This window comes from Cucurbita moschata, unplaced genomic scaffold (genome assembly GCF_002738365.1).
Source record: "Cucurbita moschata cultivar Rifu unplaced genomic scaffold, Cmos_1.0 Cmo_Scf00017, whole genome shotgun sequence".
NCBI lineage: Eukaryota > Viridiplantae > Streptophyta > Magnoliopsida > Cucurbitales > Cucurbitaceae > Cucurbita > Cucurbita moschata.
The window spans coordinates 1,923,343-1,945,295 of record NW_019268533.1 but is presented as its reverse complement, the minus strand read 5'-3'; the positions used below and the strand labels follow the sequence as shown (position 1 = coordinate 1,945,295).

At 35.6% G+C, this 21,953-nt stretch overlaps 5 protein-coding genes across 6 annotated transcripts; all 5 read right to left on the bottom strand.

The window, feature by feature from the left end:
• Positions 1 to 126: 126 nt before the first annotated feature.
• LOC111455161 (xanthohumol 4'-O-methyltransferase-like) lies at positions 127 to 2,033 on the bottom strand. Its single transcript, XM_023096719.1, has 2 exons — positions 1,170 to 2,033; positions 127 to 529 (listed from the first exon to the last, which is right to left on the bottom strand). Exons 1-2 carry the CDS (start codon positions 1,935 to 1,937, stop codon positions 224 to 226), a joined length of 1,074 nt encoding a protein of 357 aa, XP_022952487.1. The 5' UTR covers positions 1,938 to 2,033; the 3' UTR covers positions 127 to 223.
• Positions 2,034 to 4,911: 2,878 nt separating this feature from the next.
• LOC111455162 (xanthohumol 4'-O-methyltransferase-like) lies at positions 4,912 to 7,462 on the bottom strand. Its single transcript, XM_023096721.1, has 2 exons — positions 6,656 to 7,462; positions 4,912 to 5,462 (listed from the first exon to the last, which is right to left on the bottom strand). The coding sequence occupies exons 1-2, from the start codon at positions 7,424 to 7,426 to the stop codon at positions 5,166 to 5,168; spliced, it is 1,068 nt and encodes a 355-aa protein (XP_022952489.1). The 5' UTR covers positions 7,427 to 7,462; the 3' UTR covers positions 4,912 to 5,165.
• Positions 7,463 to 8,847: 1,385 nt separating this feature from the next.
• On the bottom strand, positions 8,848 to 11,321 carry LOC111455164 (xanthohumol 4'-O-methyltransferase-like). 2 transcript variants are annotated; one of them, XM_023096725.1, is made up of 3 exons: positions 11,220 to 11,306; positions 10,505 to 11,188; positions 8,848 to 9,329 (listed from the first exon to the last, which is right to left on the bottom strand). In XM_023096725.1, exons 2-3 carry the CDS (start codon positions 11,177 to 11,179, stop codon positions 9,033 to 9,035), a joined length of 972 nt encoding a protein of 323 aa, XP_022952493.1. In that variant the 5' UTR covers positions 11,180 to 11,188; positions 11,220 to 11,306; the 3' UTR covers positions 8,848 to 9,032. The 2 variants fall into 2 exon arrangements, with proteins under 2 accessions (XP_022952493.1, XP_022952491.1); XM_023096723.1 differs by having other exon boundaries at positions 10,505 to 11,321.
• Positions 11,322 to 13,518: 2,197 nt separating this feature from the next.
• LOC111455166 (3'-hydroxy-N-methyl-(S)-coclaurine 4'-O-methyltransferase 2-like) lies at positions 13,519 to 16,007 on the bottom strand. The gene is made up of 2 exons (XM_023096727.1): positions 15,213 to 16,007; positions 13,519 to 13,828 (listed from the first exon to the last, which is right to left on the bottom strand). The coding sequence occupies exons 1-2, from the start codon at positions 15,966 to 15,968 to the stop codon at positions 13,532 to 13,534; spliced, it is 1,053 nt and encodes a 350-aa protein (XP_022952495.1). The 5' UTR covers positions 15,969 to 16,007; the 3' UTR covers positions 13,519 to 13,531.
• A 2,925-nt stretch (positions 16,008 to 18,932) lies between these two features.
• On the bottom strand, positions 18,933 to 21,953 carry LOC111455163 ((RS)-norcoclaurine 6-O-methyltransferase-like). The gene is made up of 2 exons (XM_023096722.1): positions 21,171 to 21,953; positions 18,933 to 19,423 (listed from the first exon to the last, which is right to left on the bottom strand). The coding sequence occupies exons 1-2, from the start codon at positions 21,936 to 21,938 to the stop codon at positions 19,127 to 19,129; spliced, it is 1,065 nt and encodes a 354-aa protein (XP_022952490.1). The 5' UTR covers positions 21,939 to 21,953; the 3' UTR covers positions 18,933 to 19,126.

Below are 21,953 nucleotides of genomic sequence, written 5' to 3'. Positions count from 1 at the left end.
ATCGTGAGGAAAAAACCTAAAAAAGACCATATCTATTAGCGATAAGCTTGAGCTTGTTACAGTTTTGAGAGAAAATTTTAGATATGAAGAGAATATGAATAGTTATTTTATTTATTGTCTAACACATCAACGTAAACTTCGACCTAGGATACCCATTTATTTTAGAAACCAAAGTACATGAAAGAAGCCATAGCCCAAAAGTACTAAAATCCCATTTTGTTGTTTATGAAATAAAAGCTTGAATGATTGATGGAACAACTCCAACAATGGGTGTAATTATGCATCGACTAAAACCAGCCTTCTTAAGTAGGTTTGCCCATTCTTCACCTGTTCTTTCTCTTCCCTTTCGAAAACGAGTCATCAACATGATATCTAAAGTTAACCTTATATCCATAAGCAACTTATTTTCCTCTTTTTCATCAATCACTGTATCTACAATCATCACTTTTCCTGTATTTTCTGGAATAGCTTCCTTGCAGTTCTTCAAAATTTTGATGCACTCTTCATCATCCCAAGCATGTAGAATCCACTGCAATTCATTTCATGTTAAAAGAAAATCAAGAAATAAAAATGTTATCAAACCAGCTTAATATATAATATAGGCCTAGCTTAATATATATATATATAGTAACAGCTTAAGCCTAAGCCTAACCCCACTGTTAATAGATATTGTTTTATTTGAGTTTCACTTTCTATACCCTTATGAAAAATGTTTCGTTCTCTTCCCCAACTGATGTGGATCTCATAATCCACCCCCCTTTAGGGCCCAACGTCTTTGGCACACTGCCTCATGTCCACCCCCTTCGAGGCTCAGCCTACTCATTGGTACATCGTCTGATGTCTGACTCTGATACCATTTGTAACCGACTAACCTCACTGCTAGCAGATATTGTCTTTTTTGGGCTTGCCCTCAAAGTTTTTAGAACGCATCTTCTCTATTTCCTCACCCTTATAAAAAATGCTTCGTCCTCCTCCCCAACCGATTGTGAGATCCCACATATGTTAGGGAGTAGAACAAAATATTCTTAACAAGGGTGTGGAAACAGAGCAAACACATTTTAAAAACCTTGATTGGAAAGCTTGGAAGGAAAAAGAAAAGGAGGATAATATCTACTAGCGGTAGACTTGAGCTATTATATACATAACTACAAACTACAAGCTATACTTACCATGAAGAAAGCAGCATCAGCCTTGGGGACATAATCAAACATACTGCCACCAACATGTTGCACACCCTCGTATTCTTGTGAAGTGTTCACAACATTTGGAAGATCAAAGTTAATACCTTTCATCCATGGGCAAGCCTTTACCAAAACGCTCAAAGTAGTCCCATTACCTCCTCCCACATCCACCAAACTCCCAACCCCATTAAACATATCTCTACAACTTCCAAGTATTGCAGGCAAAGTAACCACTCTAGCATTACAACCCAATCCCTCATTAAACAGCACGTTGAATGCTGGATTTGCTGCAGCATAGCTCCAAATGTCCTTACCATGAGCTGCTTCAAATAGATTACTATGACCCGCCGCATCGGCCTTGACCTTAGCACTTAGATTATGCCATGGTGCGACCATTGTGGGGCTGTTCTCTAGCAGAAGCAAGGGAGCCATGGTCGTGAGCATGCGGGACAATGGCGTTTGGGAATAGGCTATGGGGCCTTCAGCGGTGGTTTGTTGTTTGAAGATGCCGCGGTGGACGAGGAAGCGCAAGATGCGGAATAAAAGTGGTGGAGAGCAGTTTAAAGCAGAGGAGAGCTGTGATAGCGTCATGGGGCTTCCATGGCTTCCAATGGCATCAGGGATTTTAAGCTCTATGGCGCATTTGATTACTGCTGCTTCTGCGAACCCAAATACGTATTTGTATATTTGGATCTTTGCCTCTTCTTCTTCTTCTTCTTCTCTCTTCCAGGAAGGTTCCTTTGGCGTAATTTCCATTGATGTGATATTATCTCTTACTTGAATGTCTTCCCAGTTCTTAATACAATATGATTCTATACATGCATATTATATATGTGTGAAGGCTTTGAGCAAATGGGCTTTGTAACCCCTAGCTTTAAGTACGTCTCTAGCGGTCGTTGTCTTTTTTAGGTTTTTTCCACTTTGGACTTTCCAATCTCACAATCTATCCTCTTCGAGACCCAGCATCAGTCCGAGTCCAATGATAGCAGATATTGCATTTCTTGGGCTTTCTGATCTCACAATTCACCCCCTTCGGAGTTTAGTGTCCTCGTTGACGCTTGTTCCCTTCTCCAATCGATGTGAGACCCCCCACAATCCATCCCCTTCGAGGAAGCGTCCTTGTTGGCACATCGCCTAGTGTCTGACTCTGATACCAGTTGTAACATCGCCTGGTGTCTAGTTTTGATACCAACTGTAACATCGTCCGGTGTCTGGTTCTGATACCAACTGTAATAGTCCAAGTCCACTGTCAGTAGATGTTGTCCTATTTGGATTTTCTCTTTAGAGCTTCCTCTTAAGGTTTTTAAAATGAGTCTATCAAGAAGAGGTTTCCACGCTCTTCTAAAATATATTTCGTTCACCTCCCAACGGATATGGGATCTCATTGAGTGTACATTATATTATGTTTTGTTTTTAATATTATTGAATTTATTATGATATTTTATTTATTTTTAAATAAAAATTATATTAAAAATAAAATATATTCTAAAAAAATTATATAAAAAATAGAGAAAAAGTTGTGGTAGGGAATCCAACCTTAACCATTGTTCGTCTACAAAAATAAATGAAAATTTTAGTAGAAATAAGAATTAAAAATAAGAATGAAGATGGAAAGACGTCCACGTCTTCGCCCCTATGAGCATCTCTACCTATTATCATAAATTAAAATCAATCATAAATCATCTTTATTATACATAAATAATTCAATTAAAATGATTTCTACTGGTGTAGGTTTATATTTTATATTAGTTTCAATTTGGTTTATTTTTAATCTTTTTCTATGCTTTTAAAACGCTGATTTTATTTATATTTATAAAATTTTAACAAAATTCCATGCACCATGTGTAAATTCTTTAATACTAATTTATGATAATATTTTTAAAAAAATATCTAAATACTGAAATTATGAAAATAATATATTTTTGGTCATTGAAATTCGATTAAAATAGTAATAGGGTTTAGGGTATGTAGTGAAATAATGATAATCGACATTTATTATATTTATTTCATTGCTGAGTTGACATATAGACGCTTTTTTTAATTTTAAAATTAATATTTTTCTCAAAAAAAAAAAAAAAAAAAAAAACTATTTCAATCTAGACAATTATAAAACACTCATATGAGTGGACAGCTAAAAAATTGAAAGTTATTATATATACCAATAATGTGCACCTGACTCAATTTTTGTGACTCAATTATAGGAACTTCATGGTTAAGCGTGCTTTACTTAAACAGTTCTATGTTGGGTGATCTTTTAAGAATTTTCTTGGAATGCACGTGTTGGTTTATAGGGGATAGTCTTCACTCTTAAGAAGGGAAGAGTATAGACAAAGTGATCATGTCACACGGAATGCAGGGGAATGCCAGGGGCATCAAGTGCCGAATATGAATTTCAAATCTTGGACATAAGTCGTTATAAACGGAACAATCTTTTTTTATTTTTTATGCATGCTCAAGATAAATGCCCTATCGATCTGTTTGCACTTTGGTTCGATATTGTTGCTTGATTGTTAGTCTGAAAATAAAAAAAATAAAAAAAATAATTAAGCAAAAATATTGAGTTTAAAATAGATATATCCATTTAGCTTGCTACTCCGGTTTATCTAGAAAAAGAGGGAGGGAGCGGGGAGAGTTTCTCCTGTAGTAAAATGAGGATGTAGATTTTATTCTCCATCTCAATCTCCAACCACGATATTTATTTATTTATTATTATTATTATAAATGTACGAACTTGTAAGATTATAGGTTTTCATAAATTCGTAATTAAAAAAAAAAAAAAGTAAATGGGTACAGCTTTTAAAACTATAGAGTTTAGTTAAGAACGAGGAATAGAATTAGAATCGAAAGTATGATCTTCATTCATGTTTACCACGTTTAAATGATAGATAAACTATCAACTAATATCTAAGAACAGTAAAAATATATAACTAAATCTGGTAAATAAATGATGCTACTAACAACTCCTAAAATATCTCAGATATACTCTTAAGTAATTATTAAAATATATCATAACTAATTATTAAAATATATCTTCAAATATGACGGTCTTAATTAATGGCATTTAGGTATAGCATTAATTTATTTGAATAAACTTTTGCCAAATTTTTTTTTAATATTTTTAAAAAAGTACTGAAAAAAGACAAGCCTTTTGAAATGTTAATGGGTCTTTTTGGAAAAAGAAAAAAACTAACACTAAAAAAATTGAATAAACGTTAATGGGTTTTTAAAAAACATTTTTTTAAGTAGAGGAATTAATAGATATATTAAAAAAATAAATAAATAAAAATTTAGAGATAATCATTGAAGTGACGATAGACGGTTCTCATCTATAACATATAATAGTTCTATCTACGTCGTTAAGCATGACCTCTCAAGTTTTTTCCTCTTGCAACTAAACCCTAATTTACTATAGTTCGGATGATATATTTAAATGGGTTATGCTCGTGAGAGTAACATTCCAACATTTTACGGGCTAGTCGAGAACATGCTCTTTAATCAATTAAAAATTATGCTAGATTGACATACATGTACATATTCTTTCGAACGTTTTTTAATACGCACATAAGCTTAGTCTAAGACGCACGAACTCTAATACAAAAAATGTACCCGTCATAAAATTTTGTAACATTCTTTTAAATCTAAACTATATCTTTATACATTTTAACAATTCTCATGCGTTTATGATATTTCATGCATTATGGTATGTCAAAATATTACTCCAAACGAAATAGGATATTTAAAGCATGACCACTCTTATTTTTCGAATCATCGTTACAAGCTTTTACAAGATAAACTAAAGACGAAATATATGCGAAATAGAAGCAATACCCTATAAACTCGAGTGTCAATACAAAAATAACTCAATAGTAATTACTTTCTTACGAAGTTGAGGGCTTAAATCTCTCGAGAGCTCGAGAGTCCCACTTGTTGTACTGAAAAGACAGATTAAACGGATAAACTTGATTTCGTGTTCTTGGATGGATATCAAACGAAACCTTGAATGATAGATTGGATAGTAGAAGTAGGAGTGATGGTATGTCGACTAAAACCAGCCTGCTGAAGAACATATGCCCATTCCTCTCGAGTTCTTTCTTTTCCCTTGATAGTATGAGCCATCATTATCATATCCAACATCAACCTTATATCGGACACCATGCTTTCGTCCTTTTCGTCAATGACCACTTCAACAATGATCACTTTACCTGTTTTTTCGGGGATCGCTTCTTTGCAATTCTTCAAAATTTTGATGCAATCTTCGTCGTCCCAATCGTGTAGAGCATTCTGCAATAACGTTCAAACTCAAAAGTCAAATGGTTTATATTTGTAATCCTATTATAAATGAACCTCGAAACGATAGAAATAGTAGGTTTTTGTTGTTAAGCTTACGTTTTAATCGTATTTTGGTTTTTGAACTCTTAAAATGTTTAATCGTCCGGAAATTTTTAAGTTTGTTCTATTTGGGTCCTCAAAGTTTTAAAATGTTTGTAATATAGTATGACTGTTGTTGACGAGGAACTGAAAAAGAAGATGCATTTTGTTAGTAATATAGACAGTAACTTTCAGTTCTTTTAATCATTTCTTAACTATTCTATCTTCGGAATTGCTCTCATTCGATTGTTGTCTTGGTTCATTCATGTATTTATCTTTTACTCGAATGTCATAGCGTGAGATCCCACTTTTATCTCAATGACACCATAGAGATATTAAATGAATGAAATTGGGAGGAAACTTTGGGCGGGCTAATACCTTCTCGACACCATCGAACCTGAAATCCCATAAGATGGATGCACCATGCATAGTAGTCAGACTACAACAACGTAACATGACCCTATCAAGCATAATGCCTAGCTCGACGATACCGCACAAGAGTAGAAAGGGAAGTGAAAGGTCCTTGAACGCTATATTAGCTCCTTTCTGCTAAGGAATCTCTTTCGTTCATCTTGGGTTTCGGAGGTGGTTCTCACAATATCAGGGGTTTTTCTGCCAAATTTTTCACTGAAGCAAATCGGTATATCTGATAGAGTTCCATAACTATCATTTTTTCTAGAAGAGGGGAACGAGTGTCAGAAAGGACGCTGTGCCTCGAAGGGGCTGGATTGTGAAATCTCACATGGGTTGGAGAGAAAAACACAATATTTTTTACAAGGGTGTCGAAACCTCTCCCTAACTGACGCATTTTAAAAACCTTGAGGGAAAGTTCAGAAGAGAAAGCTGGACAATGTCAGATAGTGGTGGTCTTGGACTGTTACACGTAGGTTAAGTCGTATTTGTTAACTGTTTGACTTTTTGAAAACTCACTTTTCTTTCGTTATCCACTTTATAACGTCATCAAAATTCAATTCTAAAATTTGAAAATAACAAAAATATTTTTGTAAGAAAGATGAAAACGACAGTAAAGAAACCGTGAGTTAAAATTTTAGAGACTTAAGAATCTATGAGAGAGACGTGTTAAAAGACACAAATAAAGCACAAACCATGATGAAAGCAGCATCAGCCTTCGGGACAAAATCGAACATATTCCCACCAACATGTCGAACACCCTCGTACTCTTGTGAAACAGACACAACATGTGGAAGATCAAAATTAATACCTCTAATCCAAGGAAAAGCCTTCACCAAAACACTCAAACAACTCCCATTTCCTCCTCCAACATCCACCAAACTTCCAACTCCCTCAAAAACCCCTCCACACCTTTCCAATACAGCCGGCACAATAACCACCCGAGCAAAGGAAGCCATGCCCTCATTCATCACCTTATTATGCGACGAATTGGCTGCACAATACCTCCACAAGTCCTTCCCATGAGCCATCTCAAATGGCTGACTCCCCCCATCATTGGCTTTGAGATATGCACTCAAGTTGTGCCATGGCGCCAACATCACATGGCTGCTCTCTAACACATGCATGGGAGCCAAGCTGTGCGCCCCACTGCTTGTGAGCAGCCGGGACATGGGCGTTTGGGCGTAGCTTTTGGTGGGCTCTTCTTTGAAAATTCCTCGATGGATGAGGAAGCGTAGGATGCGGTGTAGAAGCAATGGAGAGCAATTTAAGGAAGATGATAGGTCGGTGAGTGTCATGAGGCCTCCATGGGCTTCGATTGTGTCGCCAATTTTGAGCTCTATGGCACATTTTATGACTGCCATTTCAACGAAACCAAATATGTATTTCCATACTTGGACTTTGATATCATTGTTTTCTTCTTCTTCTATCTTCAATTTGGAGTCTTTGCTACCAATATTATCCATTATTGCTTCAAATTGCCTTGATTTGTTCTAATTTTAACACACATATATATATATGAACATAGGGAAAATGTTGAATGGCATTGGAGGTAGTGGTTGGGTAAAGGCCAAATATTTTAGTTCTATGATTGATTTTCCACTTGATAATTCTAATTAAAGAAAAGGCAATTTAATTATTTTATTGATAAAAGAAAAATCTATTGGAAACCCTACTCATCGTGGAGATATGGAAGTTTTCTCGACCCTTTATTTCGATCTTCATTCTCAAAAAAATTTTAATTTATTTTTGTTGAGATTGGATTTGAGATTTTATGCGAGAAATCTCGAACCCAGTTTGAACAAAAAATGAATTAAGAAATTTGCGAGAATTTAACGGATAATTTCCCTTTTCAATATAGTTTCGGATAATTTCCCTTCTCGATCCGTTTGGGCAGAGTTGGTGGTAGGATGAATGCGGAGAATATAATTCATATTTCTGACTCGATTTAGCTAATGTAGAGAAATCTCTTTCTATTTCGTTCCTATTTTCTGTTTAAACGGGAATTTTACGGTTCCAGATGAGTCTCCATGTATTGGAACCGTGTGAGTTGAATGGCTATCTAGTGGAAACCTTTGGTTTTTTTTAGAAAAAGAACTTTAATTAAGAAAAAAAGGGGATCGCAATTGATGTAAAATATTTTGAAATAATTCTTGTGCTCGACAATAAGAGGTGGGGAATCTAAATGAAATCTTAAATAAACTTTTTCACCTAAAAAAACAAATGTTTAGCCACTAAAAGGAATGTCATTTCTAAATATAAAATTTTAAACTTTTTTTTTCGTTGGGTTCCGATGATTGAATCAGTCGAGTAACACTACAAAACAAGTACGTATTTATAATGTTACTTAGATAAAATACCAAACTTTGTCTATATTCTATAGATTTTATACCATGCAATATCGTAAGTGTTTAGTGTCAAGCTTAATTTTAGTGGTAGAGTGTTGAGTATCGTTCTTAAGATTGAGTTTCTAGTTCAGTTAAATAATACTTCGGATCCTAGTGGTATAGGAGCCAGACACCGAGCAATGTATCAACGAGGACGCTGGACACTCAAGGAGGATGAATTGTGAGATTCCATATCGGTTGGAGAAGAGAAAGAAACATTCTTTATAAGGGTGTGGAAACCTCTCCCTGACAAACGCGTTTTAAAATCGTGAGACTGATGACGATACGTAATGGGCCAAAGCGAATCATATCTGCTAGCGGTGGGTTTGGGCTATTACAAATGGTATGAACACACACCGAGTAGTGTACTAGCGAGGATATTGGGTCCTAAGAGGAGTGGATTGTGAGATCCCATGTCGGTTAAAAAGGAGAATGAAAAACATTTATTACAAGGGTGTGAAAACCTCTCCCTAACAGATTCATTTTAAAACTGTGAAGTACATAATGGGTCAAAACGGACAATAGAGATAGTGTCCGTTATTATAATACAAACCCACTGTTATTATAATTAACGACATTGGTACCAATCCCAACTCGAACTAGTTCGAGTGGTTTGAGGAACTAAACATACGACAGTCTTGCAAACATAAGTAAGTTCAAATTGTCTTTTTTGGACATAGACATGTCAAAGGAAACCTTGAATAACAGATTGAACAGCTCGAATGGGAGTAATGGTGTGTCGGGTAAAGCCAGCCTGGTGAAGAACAAAACCCCATTCTTCAGCTGTTCTTTCCTTGCCATTTTTGGAATAAGCGATCATCGCCATGTCTAGCATCAATCCCACATCGGATAGATCACTATCTTGTTTTCCCTTAAGAACTGCTTCTACAATTATCACTTTTCCTGTCTTTTTTGGGATTGCTTCTCTACAATTCTTCAAAATTTTGATGCATGTCTCATCATCAAAGCCATGTAGAGCCCACTACAAAATAACCTCAAAAGTTAAATCTTCTTTTTCATCTTCATCATACATATATAGATGCAAGGGAGAGGTTAATCTAAAGTCTACGTAGTTATGTAATTTAGGTTAAATTATAACTTTACTTTAAAATTTATAGGCAAAATAATCACAAATCTTAAAGTTTAGGGAGTTATAAGACATTTTTTTTTAACTTCTTAAACTTATTAGACACCAAATTGAAAGATATAAGTGTAACGACCCAAGCTAGAAACGGGGTGATGTGCTAGTAAGGAGGCTAGCTGAAAAGAGGGTGGATATGAGGCCTTGTGCCAGCAAGGATGCTGGGTCTAGAAGAGGGTGGATTGAGGGGTTTGACATTGATTGGATGAGGAAATGAGTGTCAACATGGATGCTGGGCCTGGAACGGGTGGATTGTGAGATCCCACATTAGTTGGAGAGGAGAACTACGACTCAAGCTAGACACTGGACGATGTGCCAGTGAGGAGGTTGAGCTTCAAAGCCAGACACTAGGCCTTGAACAGGGGTGGGTTGTGAGATCGCACATTAGTTGGAGAGGAGAACTACGACCCAAGCCAGACACTGGGCGATGTGCCAGCGAGGAGGCTGAGCTCCGAAGCTAGACACTGGGCCTTGCACCGGGTGAATTATGAGATCCCACATTAGTTGGAGAGGAGAGCAATGATTCAAGCCAGACACTGGGCAATGTACCAGTGAGGAGGTTGAGCTTTAAAGCAAGACACTAGGCCCTAAACGGGGTGGATTGTGAAATCCCACATTAGTTGGAGAGGAGAACAACGACCTAAGCCAAACACTGGGTGATGTGCTATCGAGGAGACTGAGCTCCAAAGAAGGTGGATATGAGGCCTTGTGCCATCAAAGACGCTGGGTCCAGAAAGGGTGAATTGAGGAGTCCCACGTCGATTGGATAAGAGATAGAGTACCGGTGAGGATGCTGGACCCCGAAAGGAGGTGAATTGTGAGATCCCACATAATTTAGGGAGAAGAACAAAACATTTTTCTATAAGGGTGTGAAAACTTCTATCCAAAAACACATTCTAAAAACTTTTCAATCCAAAGACACATTCTAAAAGCTTTTTTTGAAAAGATCATATCGGTTAACTTTGGGTTTGATCTATTACATTATTAGACAGTTGCAAAGCTACGTGGATACCAACCATGAGGAAAGCAGCATCAGCCTTGGGAATGCAATCAAACATATTGCCACCAACATGTTGTACACCAATATATGGTGGTGAAGAAGCAACAACATGTGGAAGATCAAAGTTGATGCCTTTAATCCACGGGCAAGCCTTGACTATCATGCTCAAGCTTGTACCATTCCCTCCACCCACATCCACTAAACACTCAACTCCTTCAAAAATCTCCCCACAATCTTCAAGTATCGCAGGCACCGTCATCACCCTCGCAGAGCATGCCATAGCATCATTAAATATGGCGTTGAGTATTGGGTCAGCAGCAGCATAGCTCCATAAATCCTTGCCATGAACAGCCTCAAATGGTGCTGCTCCATTGTCTTTAATTCGCGCGCTGAAGCCATGCCACGCTGCGAGCATCACCGAGTTGCTTTCCACTAGAAGAAACGGAGCCAGGCTGCTGTCGCTGCTACTAGCAAGCAGCCGAGACAAAGGTGTATGGCTATAGCATGTGAGATTTTGGCCTGTGATTTCTTGTTTGAAAATGCCACGATGAACCAAGAATCGCAGGACGCGGTGTAGGAGTGAGGAAGAACAATTTAAAGAAGATGATAGCTCGGGGAGTGTCATGAGGCCTCCATGGCTTTCGATTGTGTCACCAATTTTGAGTTCAATAGCACATTTTAGCATTTGCATTTCGATGAAATTGGATATGTATTTCCAAATTTGAAGACGAGCGTGTTCATGTTCTTCCTTCTTTGAAATGGATTCTTTCAAAGCAAAATCCATTATGAATTGTATATCTTTTTTTTTCTATTTGGATGATATCTTTGTTCTTTTATATATATATAGATTTGGAGGAGGGGAGACTTGAATTACTATGTTTAACCCATTTATATTTGTCTCTCTTTATTTTTAAATTTTAATTTTTTATATAATAAAAAAATTAAATTAAAAAAAGTTGAATATATCAAAATTTATTATAGTTCTATTAAACATAATAATAATAAAAAAAATTAATTAATGCTAATTTATTAGACACATTTTAATATTTGAGGCTTTTAAAGGTAAATATGAAAATAGACTAATTTAATAATTAAAAAAAAATAAATACCATTAAAGTATTAATTTATGTATTTTGCTTCTAATTATTGCTATCAAATAAATAGCTCTAAAACTTTAATTCTTATAAATATGCCTACACCACTATGGTGAGATTATGAAAAAAAAAAAAAAACCGATTTAAATCATGAATATTTTATCTTATCAGCAAAAATAATTTCGATAAGAAAAACAGGATTGCGACTTGAGACAAAAAAAAAAAAAAAAAAAAAAAAAAAAAAAATCCATTTAAATCATGAATATTTTATCTTATTAACAAAAATAATTTTGATAAAAAAAAATAGAGTTAGGAGAAACCAAAAAAATATATATTTCATTTAAATCATGAATATTTTACAATTTTTTTTAATGAGATATGCATACTCGTTGAGATAATTGAAAGTGGTTAGATCTCCAATTATCTCATTAAATTGAATGGAAATTTATTGTATTTCTAATTAAAATTAGGGTAATTAATTGATTTCATTTTAATTTATATAAGTTCATTAAGTTACAAAGCAATTACTTATCTTTAATTTTTCAATCTCTCGTTTAGAAATATCTATCTGTGGGTAGAGACGAGAAAACCTTTTCTATCCCTATCTTTGCAAATTTTCCATTTATTTTTATCGGGGCTAGCAATCCCCATTGCATCATCGGCACTCGTTCCTCTCTCTAATTGATGTGAGATCTCACGATACACTCTCCTTTGGGACCCAGCATCCTCGCTGGCATACTACTCGATGTCTGGCTTTGATACTATTTGTAACGGCCTAAGCCCACCGCTAGTAGATATTGTTTCCTTTGAGCTTTTTGTTTTGAGATTTCTCTCAAAGTTTCTAAAACTCGTCTGCTAAGGAGAGATTTCCACATCTTATAAATAATATTTTGTTCTCTTCTCCGGCTGATGTGAGATCTTACAAACAAACTCATACATTTCCATAGAAAATAGTCAAATTTTATACAAATATCATTTTAAAAATCAAATGCAGAATTATACGTTTTATTCTATTAAGAAATAACCTAATGGTGATGGAAATTATGTTCTTTGTCTTGCATACTCGTTACCACTAATAGCCGCGATAAGAGTATGACTGTAATGATTCATGACCAGAATTTGGATTAGGATTCAAAATACAGATTTGATATCGGAGGGTTCTGACCTACGACATAGTCATATTACTTACTCTCTTCTAAAAGTGAAGATTATATCCAGGGGTGTTCATGGTCCGGGTTGGGTTGGGTTGAGAGATTTTTTTGACCCAACCTAAAAGTTCGGGTTGGTTGGATTAGTAACTCACCCCAACTCGAAAATTTTCACAACCCAACCTAACCCTCTATTTTTGGGTTCACTCGAAGGTTTTGTCCCATGAACCTGAAACCGAACCGATTCAGTTTAGGTTCATAAAAATGAACTCAACCCTACCTGAATTGCTAATCCAACCTAACCCAACCCTTATAGTTCGGGTTGGAATGGTCCGAATTATCGGGTTGAATGTACACCCCTAATTATCTCTATATAATTTCCAGCATGCTTTATCCTTATTCACATGCATTCTTGAAAAATTCCCTCGAGGCCACCCAACATAGAACATAGAACCGTTTTAAGCAAAAGCTGGTTTGATCATGAAATTTCTACGATTGAGCTACTCACTATAAAGGTGCATCTTGTTTGATATAGGTAAAAGTTTTCAATTTCTTTAAATCTTTATTAATTGTCCTATTTTTAGGATCTCATTCAAATGTGGTATGAGTTCATTTACGGACCCATTTAAATCATTGTGTGTATAATAAGAAATAGAAAAACTCCAAGAAAATAAAACCACTTTTATTTTCAACGACATTTATAAAGTCATACTTTAAACATAGTTCAAGTGATTAAGACATTAATTTTTTATTAAAAAGTCGAGATTTAAATCGAGTAAAGACAAGCATACAAGAGAAGTATCAAGGGAAGGCTTGAATGACAGATTGAAGAGCTCGAATGGGAGTAATGGTGTGTCGAGTAAAACCAGCCTGATGAAGGACATAAGCCCATTCTTTAGCTGTTCTTTCCTTGCCGTCGTTGGTATGAGCCATCATCACCATGTCTAGCATTAATCCCACATCCGACAGATTATTTTCTTCTTTTTCTTCGAGAACTGCTTCTACAATTATCACTTTTCCTGTCTTTTTTGGGATTGCTTCTCTGCAATTCTTCAAAATTTTGATGCATGTCTCATCATCCCAGTCATGTAGAACCCACTATCAAATAATCTCAAAGTTAACCGAGAGCGAGCGTACTGATAATATTTACTAAAACCATCGACGGAATGATAGTGAAATTCTCTATTTATAATCATTTATAGAATTAAATTAAGAGTAACTATAAATTTAAGATATTTGCCTTTTATAACAAATATACTCGTTAAACAATAATGTAAACCTATATATCATTCATATAATAAAAGGTCAAATATGGTAACTATGGTAAACTATAATGTAAGATAAAATATTCTCAATGATATTTGTCTATAATAAATGATCGAATATGATATATATGGTAAACCATAATTTAGGACTAAACTCGGCAAGGTGAGTGTTGTATTTGAACGAATTGGATTTGAAAAATTCAAAGGGAGGTCTTGAAACACTTTTTGTGAAGATGTCAGCAATTTGGTTTGAAGGAGACATCTAGGGTGACAGAGTATTTTCTTGGCCATCAAAAACTGTAGCGGGATTGTCGAGGAGCAGAAGGGCCTTGGCCAAGCCACGAAGAGAAAGAAAGCAGAGATAATGGAAAATTCGTACAAGAATTTCTGCAAATCCAACCTTGGAAGATATACGAAGTTGCAGTTAAAAATGGAATGGACATGAAACGAGAGAGAGAGAGAGTATGGAAATGGAGAAAGAAGAAGGAAGAAATTGGAAAAATAGAAATTCACGGGTCAAAGGGAAAGTCGATAAAGAAGGCGCTAACAAGAGGACTTGTGGACTGGTTTTCTATCGAGCAATTGAGCATAAGTAAGAATATCTTGAGCATATTTTGCCACTGGAGTTTGCGCTGGTTGGAGAAGTAATCGATGTCATAACAGGTGGTGAAGTCTAATGGACAGAGGTGTTGGATGATGAAAAGTCTCACATCGGCTAATTTAGGAAATGAGCATAGGTTTATAAACAAAGAATACTCTCTCCATTGGTATGGGGCCTTTTGGAGAAGCCCGAAGCAAAGCCATGAGAGCTTATGCTCAAAGTGGACAATATTATATCATTGTGGAGAGTTGTGTTCCTCTAATAAGAGGTGAGGTTGTATGTCCAGGATATGGTGAAGGGTGATCTTAAAAAGGATGATTTGGAAGCCGAAGAGTAATCAATCGGCTCTGCCTGCAGCAGCTATGGTGATTGCCCCTGCAGTGTTAAAGTCAGCAGTGGTGGCGAACAAGAAGATGAGAAGAGGATTTAGAAGCCATGAAAAAGGATTCAATGACTTACCTTAGACATAAATTAGAAAGTATAAGGATTGAAAGTTTACCGATCTATTAGTCACTTTTCAAAATTTAGAAACGTATCAAACGCAAAATTAAAAGATTATTAGACACTTATGAAAGTTTAACGACCAAATAGATATAATTTAATCATGCATGTATACCATGAGGAAAGCAGCATCAGCCTTAGGGATGGAATCAAACATATTGCCACCAACATGTTGTACATCAATGTCTGCTGGTAAAGAAGCAATGACATGTGGAAGGTCAAAGTTGATGGCTTTAATCCATGGGCAAGCCTTCACTATCATGCTCAAGCTTGTACCATTCCCTCCACCCACATCCACTAAACACTCAACTCCTTCAAAAATCTCTCCACAATCTTCAAGTATTGCAGGCACACTCATCACCCTCGCAGAGCATGCCATAGCATCATTGAACATTGCATTGTGTGTTGGGTTAGCTGCTGCATAGCTCCACATATCTTTGCCATGAGCAGCCTCAAATGGTATGGCTTCATTGCCTTTAATTCGCGCGCTGAGGCCATGCCATGGTGCGAGCATCACTGGGTTGCTCTCGAATAGAAGAAGTGGAGCCATGCTGCTGCCGCTGCTACTGGCAAGCAGCCGAGACATGGGCGTTTGAGCGTAGCCTTTTGTGGGTTCTTCTTTGAAAATTCCTCGATGAACCAAGAATCGCATGATGCGGTATAGGAGTGAGGAAGAACAATTTAAAGAAGATGATAGCTCGGGGAGTGTCATGAGGCCTCCATGGCTATCGATTGTGTCACCAATTTTGAGTTCTATAGCACATTTTATGATTGCCATTTCAACGAAACCAAATATGTATTGCCAAACTTGAAGACGAGCGTGTTCATGTTCTTCCTTCTTTGAAATGGATTGTTTCAAAGCGAAGTCCATTAGGGATTGTGTATCTTTTTCAATTGGGATGATATCATTGTTCTTTCACATCCATATATATATAGATTGGGAGAGAGGGAAAAAGAAAGGAGAGTTAAATTATTAAGTTTTGTGTTGGATGTGAATTCTAAAATTTTGATCATTTATCATTAATGATCTTATTTAACATAATTAGACATATGTTTAATTTGATATTGATCAAAAAAAGGAAAGATATTAAATGCCAATGCCATTAAATAGTTACCAATTATCATTATTAAAATTACGGGAACTTAAAGTTATCATGAATATGTATTGTCATAACTTGGATGGTTTATATTCTATTTGGTTCATGTATTTGTGAAGTGACATTTGGGTCAGACATGAAGTCATTGTAATTTTGTATTTGTACGTCCAGTGACATCTGGGTTAGATGTGGAGTCATTGTCATTTTGTACTTGCGTAGAGGCAATTGGGAGGATGTAACGACCCAGACCCACCGCTAGTACATATTGTCTTCTTTGGGCTTTCCTCTTCAGGCTTCCCCTCAAACCTTTAAAACGGGTTTGCTAGGAGAAGATTTCCACTCCCTTATAAAGGGTATTTTGTTCTCCTCAACCAATGTGGGACATCACAAATGAATTTTGTTGAGAGGGTTTGTAGTGTGAGAGTGTGAGAGATACACTTATAAACATTTCGATTATAGTGATCAGTTACCACCTCATTGATGGAGGAGACTTTCTTCTCTCCAAACCACGTAAATCTTTGAGTCTTTTTATTTAATTTCTGTTTGTGGGTGTGTGAGTCTGATCAATCTTGTTTTCACTTCTAATACAACCATTTGAATATCAAAACATTGAAGGCTGTGACGTTGCGACACGAAAAAAGAAAGAAGACTTAAATTATTAAGTTTCGTGTTGAATTTTAAAATTTTATGCCTAATTGAATTGATGACCTAATTAGACATATGTTGAATTTCATCTCTAAGAGTAAAATTTTTAATTTTTTTTATTAAAAAAGGAAATATCTTAAATGCCAATTCCATTAAAGCTACCAATTATTATTATTAAAGATACGTCTCTAGGAACTTAATTCTTATAAATATGCACACACCACCCTAGCAAGATTTAAAAAAGATGGACAATGCCCACATTAATAAATATGCAAAAATAATTTCTATAACAAAATTAAATGGGACGAAGACGGAGACAGAGACCCTATATCTATTCTTAGTTTAACTAGTGGGGGGTTTTGATCTATTTGATCTTATGGTATGGATATACATCGAAATAGAGTGAATATCGTAATGTTGAATGTTGATTCTAAACTTGTAGAAAGAGACTGTAGTGATTTGATATTGAATATGATATAGTGATTTGATATAGATTGGGAGGAGGGGAGACTTGAATTACTAAGTTTAATCCATTTATTTTTGTCTCTTTATTTTTAAATTTTAAATTTTAAATTTTATGTTTAATATATTAAGATATTTCAAAATTACAAATTTGAAAATATTAATTTTTTATATAATAAAAAACTTAAATTAAAAAAAGTTGAATATATCAAAACTTAATATAGTTGTATTAAACATAATAATAAAAAAAAATTAATGCTAAGATTTATTAGACACATTTTAATATTTGAGGCTTTTTAAAGGTAAATATGAAAATAGACTAATTTAATTAAAAAAAAATATATTAAATACCATTAAAGTAGTACTTTATGTATTTTGCTTCTAATTATTGCTATCAAATAAACAGCTCTAAAACTTTAATTCTTATAAATATGCCTACGTGAGATTATACAAAAATAATTTCAGTGAGAAAAATAGGGTTACGACCGAGACAAAAAAAAAAAAAAAAAAAAAAAATCGGTTTAAATCATGAATATTTTACCTATTGATTCTAGACTTTTAAACTTTATACAATAATTGAAATAATTGAAAGTGGTTAGATATCCAATTATCTCATTGAATTGAATGGAAATTTATTGTATTTCTAATTAAAATTAGGGTTCTTTTTAATTGTGTTTAATTAATTGATTTCATTTTAATTTATATATAATTTCATTAAGTGAGAAAGCAATTACTTACCTTTAATTTTTCAATCTTTCGTTTAGAAATATCTATCGGTGGGGTAGAGACGAGAAAACCTTTTCCATCCCTATCTTTACAAATTTTCCATTTACTTTTATCCGGGTTAGGAATCCCCATTGCATCATTGGCACTCGTTCCTCTCTCTAATTGATGTGAGATCTCACAATACATTCTCCCTCAGGGCCCAACATCCTCACTGACATACTACTCGATGCCTGGCTTTGATACCATTTGTAATGGCCTAAGCCCACTGCTAGTAGATATTGTCTTCTTTGAGCTTTCCCTTTCGAGCTTCCCCTCAAGGTTTTTAAAACGCGTCTAGTAAGAAGAGATTTCCACACTCTTATAAATAATATTTTATTCTCATTCTCTTCCCTAATCGATGTGAGATCTCACTGACAAACTCATACATTTAATTAGAAAATAGTCAAGTTTTATACATATATCATTTTAAAAATCAAGTGCAGAATAATATATTTTATTCTATTAAGAAACAACCTAAAGGTGATGGAAATTATGTCCCTTGTCTTGCACACTCGTTTCCACTAATGGTCGCGATAAGACTATGACGATAATGATTCATGACCAGAATTTGAATCAAAATACAGATTTGTCACTAGATGGTTCTGACCTACGACATGGTCATATTATTTACTCTCTTCTAAAATTGGAGATTATCTCTACATATATCTCCAGCATGCTTAGTCCTTATTTACATGTATCCTTGAAAAATTCTCTGGGGCCACCCAACATATAACTGTTCTAACCAATTCCATTTCTTTAAATCTTTATTAGCTATCCTATTTTTAGGATCTCATTCAAATGTGGTGTGAGTTCATTTACGTACTCCATTTAAATCATTGTGTGTACAATAATAAATAGAAAAATTCTAAGAAAATAAAGCCACTTTTATTTTTATGAACTGGATTACATACTAAACGACATTCATATGAGTCACAATTTGAACATAGCTCAAGTGACTAAGACATTAATTTTTTATTAAAAAGTCGAGATTTAAATCTCTTTATTTTTCAACTAAGGACAAGCATACAAGAGAAAAGTATTCATTTTGGATAAAGATATATCAAGGGAAGGCTTGAATGACAGATTGAAGAGCACGAATGGGAGTAATGGTGTGTCGAGTAAAACCAGCTTGATGAAGAACATAAGCCCATTCTTCAGCTGTTCTTTCCTTGCCGTCGTTGGTATGAGCCATCATCACCATGTCTAGCATTAATCCCACATCCGACAGATTATTTTCTTCTTTTTCCTCAAGAACTGCTTCTACAATTATTACTTTTCCCGTCTTTTTTGGGATTGCTTCTCTGCATTTCTTCAAAATTTTGATGCATGTCTCATCATCCCAGAGATGTAGAACCCACTATCAGATCATCTCAAAGTCAATAAAAGGAGGGAAGTAATAGTAAATCTAAGATATTTGCCTATTATGTCAAATATGATATGTTAAAAGGAAACCTAAGATATTTATTTATAATAAAAGGTCAAATATGATAATTATGGTAAACTATAATGAGACAAAATATCTTCAATCATACAAGATATTTGTCTATAATAAAGGATCAAATATGATATATATGGTAAAACTAAACTCGTGACGCTGAGCTTTGTATTTGAATTTTGAAAAATTGAAAGGGAGGTCTTGAAACACTTTTTGTGAAGATGTTATAACTTGGTTCGGAGGAGACGTCTAGTTGGGTGGCAAAGTATTTTCTTGGCAATCAAAAACTGCAGAGGGATCGTTGAGGAGCGGAAGGGGCTTAGTCAAGCCGCGAAGAGAGGAGAAAAAAAACAGAGAGAATGGAAAATTCCCACCAGAATTTCTGCAAATCCAACCTTGGAAGATGCAGTTAAAAATGGAATGGGCATGAAACGAGAGAGAGTATGGAAATGGAGAAAGAAGGAAGAAATTGGAAAAATAGAAATTCACTAGTAAAAGAGAAAGTTGATAAACAAAACGCTAACAAGAGATTAATAGAGAGTAGGATCAAAGAAATAAGAACTATTAGCAATCAGGTGTTTGAGAACCAATCATGAGGTGTGGACTCTAGAGACTCAAGGCGTAGAGGCTTCAGAATTAGGACAAATGTCTCTATTTTGATTAAAAGGCAAGAGACAGAGAGAAGGTTCGATGTGGCCGTGAAGAAAGAATAGAGGAAGAAGAGGGCAACAATTGAGAATGCAGTGTATTTTAGACCAAGAAAGAAAGAGAAGGGTGGAGATGGAGTGAGGTTTGCGCCTTGTAGACTGGTTTTCTATCGAGTAAATGGGCACGAGTAAGAATATTTGGAGCATATTTTGCAACTGGAGTTTGCGTTGGTTGGAGAAATATTCGGCGCCATAGCAGGTGGTGAAGTTCTAATGGACAGAGATGGAGCCACACCCCCTGGGGACAAAGACGGTATTGAAGCCAGAGGAGTCGCCATAGTAGGTCAAGGAGCCGATTTTGACGAGGAGGCCGAAGGCGACTTGGTTGGCAAAGAGGCCATTGCGGTGCCCGGAGCCTAGCCTAAAGAGTTGGCAATTAAAGTCGGCACCCAGATTTCGAAGGTAAGTCTCTACAGAAAGTCGATGGGTATGTCGAGATTTTGTATATTTCTGATGAGAACACTAATAAGGATCTTGAGGTTAGATTTCTATGAAGGATGAAGGACCGATAGGGAAGAAAACGAAGGAGGCTATGTTGGCTAAGGGGAAACCGAATGTGTTGGAAAAGGTGAGATTGTATGTACGGAATATGGTGAAACTTGAGCTTACAAAGGATGATTTGGAAGCCAAAAAGATGGAGCCAAGAGTAATAATCGACTCCGCCAAAAACAGCCATGGCGACTACTTCTGTAGTGTTAAAGTCAGTAGTAGTGGCTGAGAAGAAGATTTAGAAGTCATGAGAAAGGATTCAATAACTTACCTTAGACACAAATCTAATCAAAGTTTTACAAATTTATTAGGCATAAATTAAAAAGTTTAAAAATTTATTAGATAAATTTTATAACTTTTAGACTATTTTTAAAATTTAGAAACCTATGGAACACAAAATAAAAAAGATTATTGGACACTTATGAATGGCAAAGAGAATGACAAAGAGATATAATTTAATCATGCATGTATACCATGAGAAAAGCAGCATCAGCCTTGGGAATGCAATCAAACATATTGCCACCAACATGTTGTACACCAATGTATGGCGGTGAAGAAGCAACAACATGTGGAAGATCAAAGTTGATGCCTTTAATCCATGGGCAAGCCTTGACTATCATGCTCAAGCTTGTACCATTCCCTCCACCCACATCCACTAAACATTCAACTCCTTCAAAAATCTCTCCACAATCTTCAAGTATAGCAGGCACAGTCATCACCCTCGCAGAGCATGCCATAGCATCATTGAACATTGCATTGTGTGTTGGGTTAGCTGCTGCATAGCTCCACATATCTTTGCCATGAGCAGCCTCAAATGGTATGGCTTCATTGCCTTTAATTCGCGCGCTGAGGCCATGCCATGGTGCGAGCATCACTGGGTTGCTTTCCAATAGAAGAAGTGGAGCCATGCTGCTGTCGCTGCTACTGGCAAGCAGCCGAGATAACGGTGTATGGCTGTAGCATGTGAGATTTTCGTCTGTGATTTCTTCTTTGAAAATTCCTCGATGAACCAAGAATCGCATGATGCGGTATAGGAGTGAGGAAGAACAATTTAAAGAAGATGATAGCTCGGGGAGTGTCATGAGGCCTCCATGGCTATCGATTGTGTCACCAATTTTGAGTTCTATCGCACATTTTATGATTGCCATTTCAACGAAACCAAATATGTATTGCCAAACTTGAAGACGAGCGTGTTCATGTTCTTCCTTCTTTGAAATGGATTGTTTCAAAGCGAAGTCCATTAGGGATTGTGTATC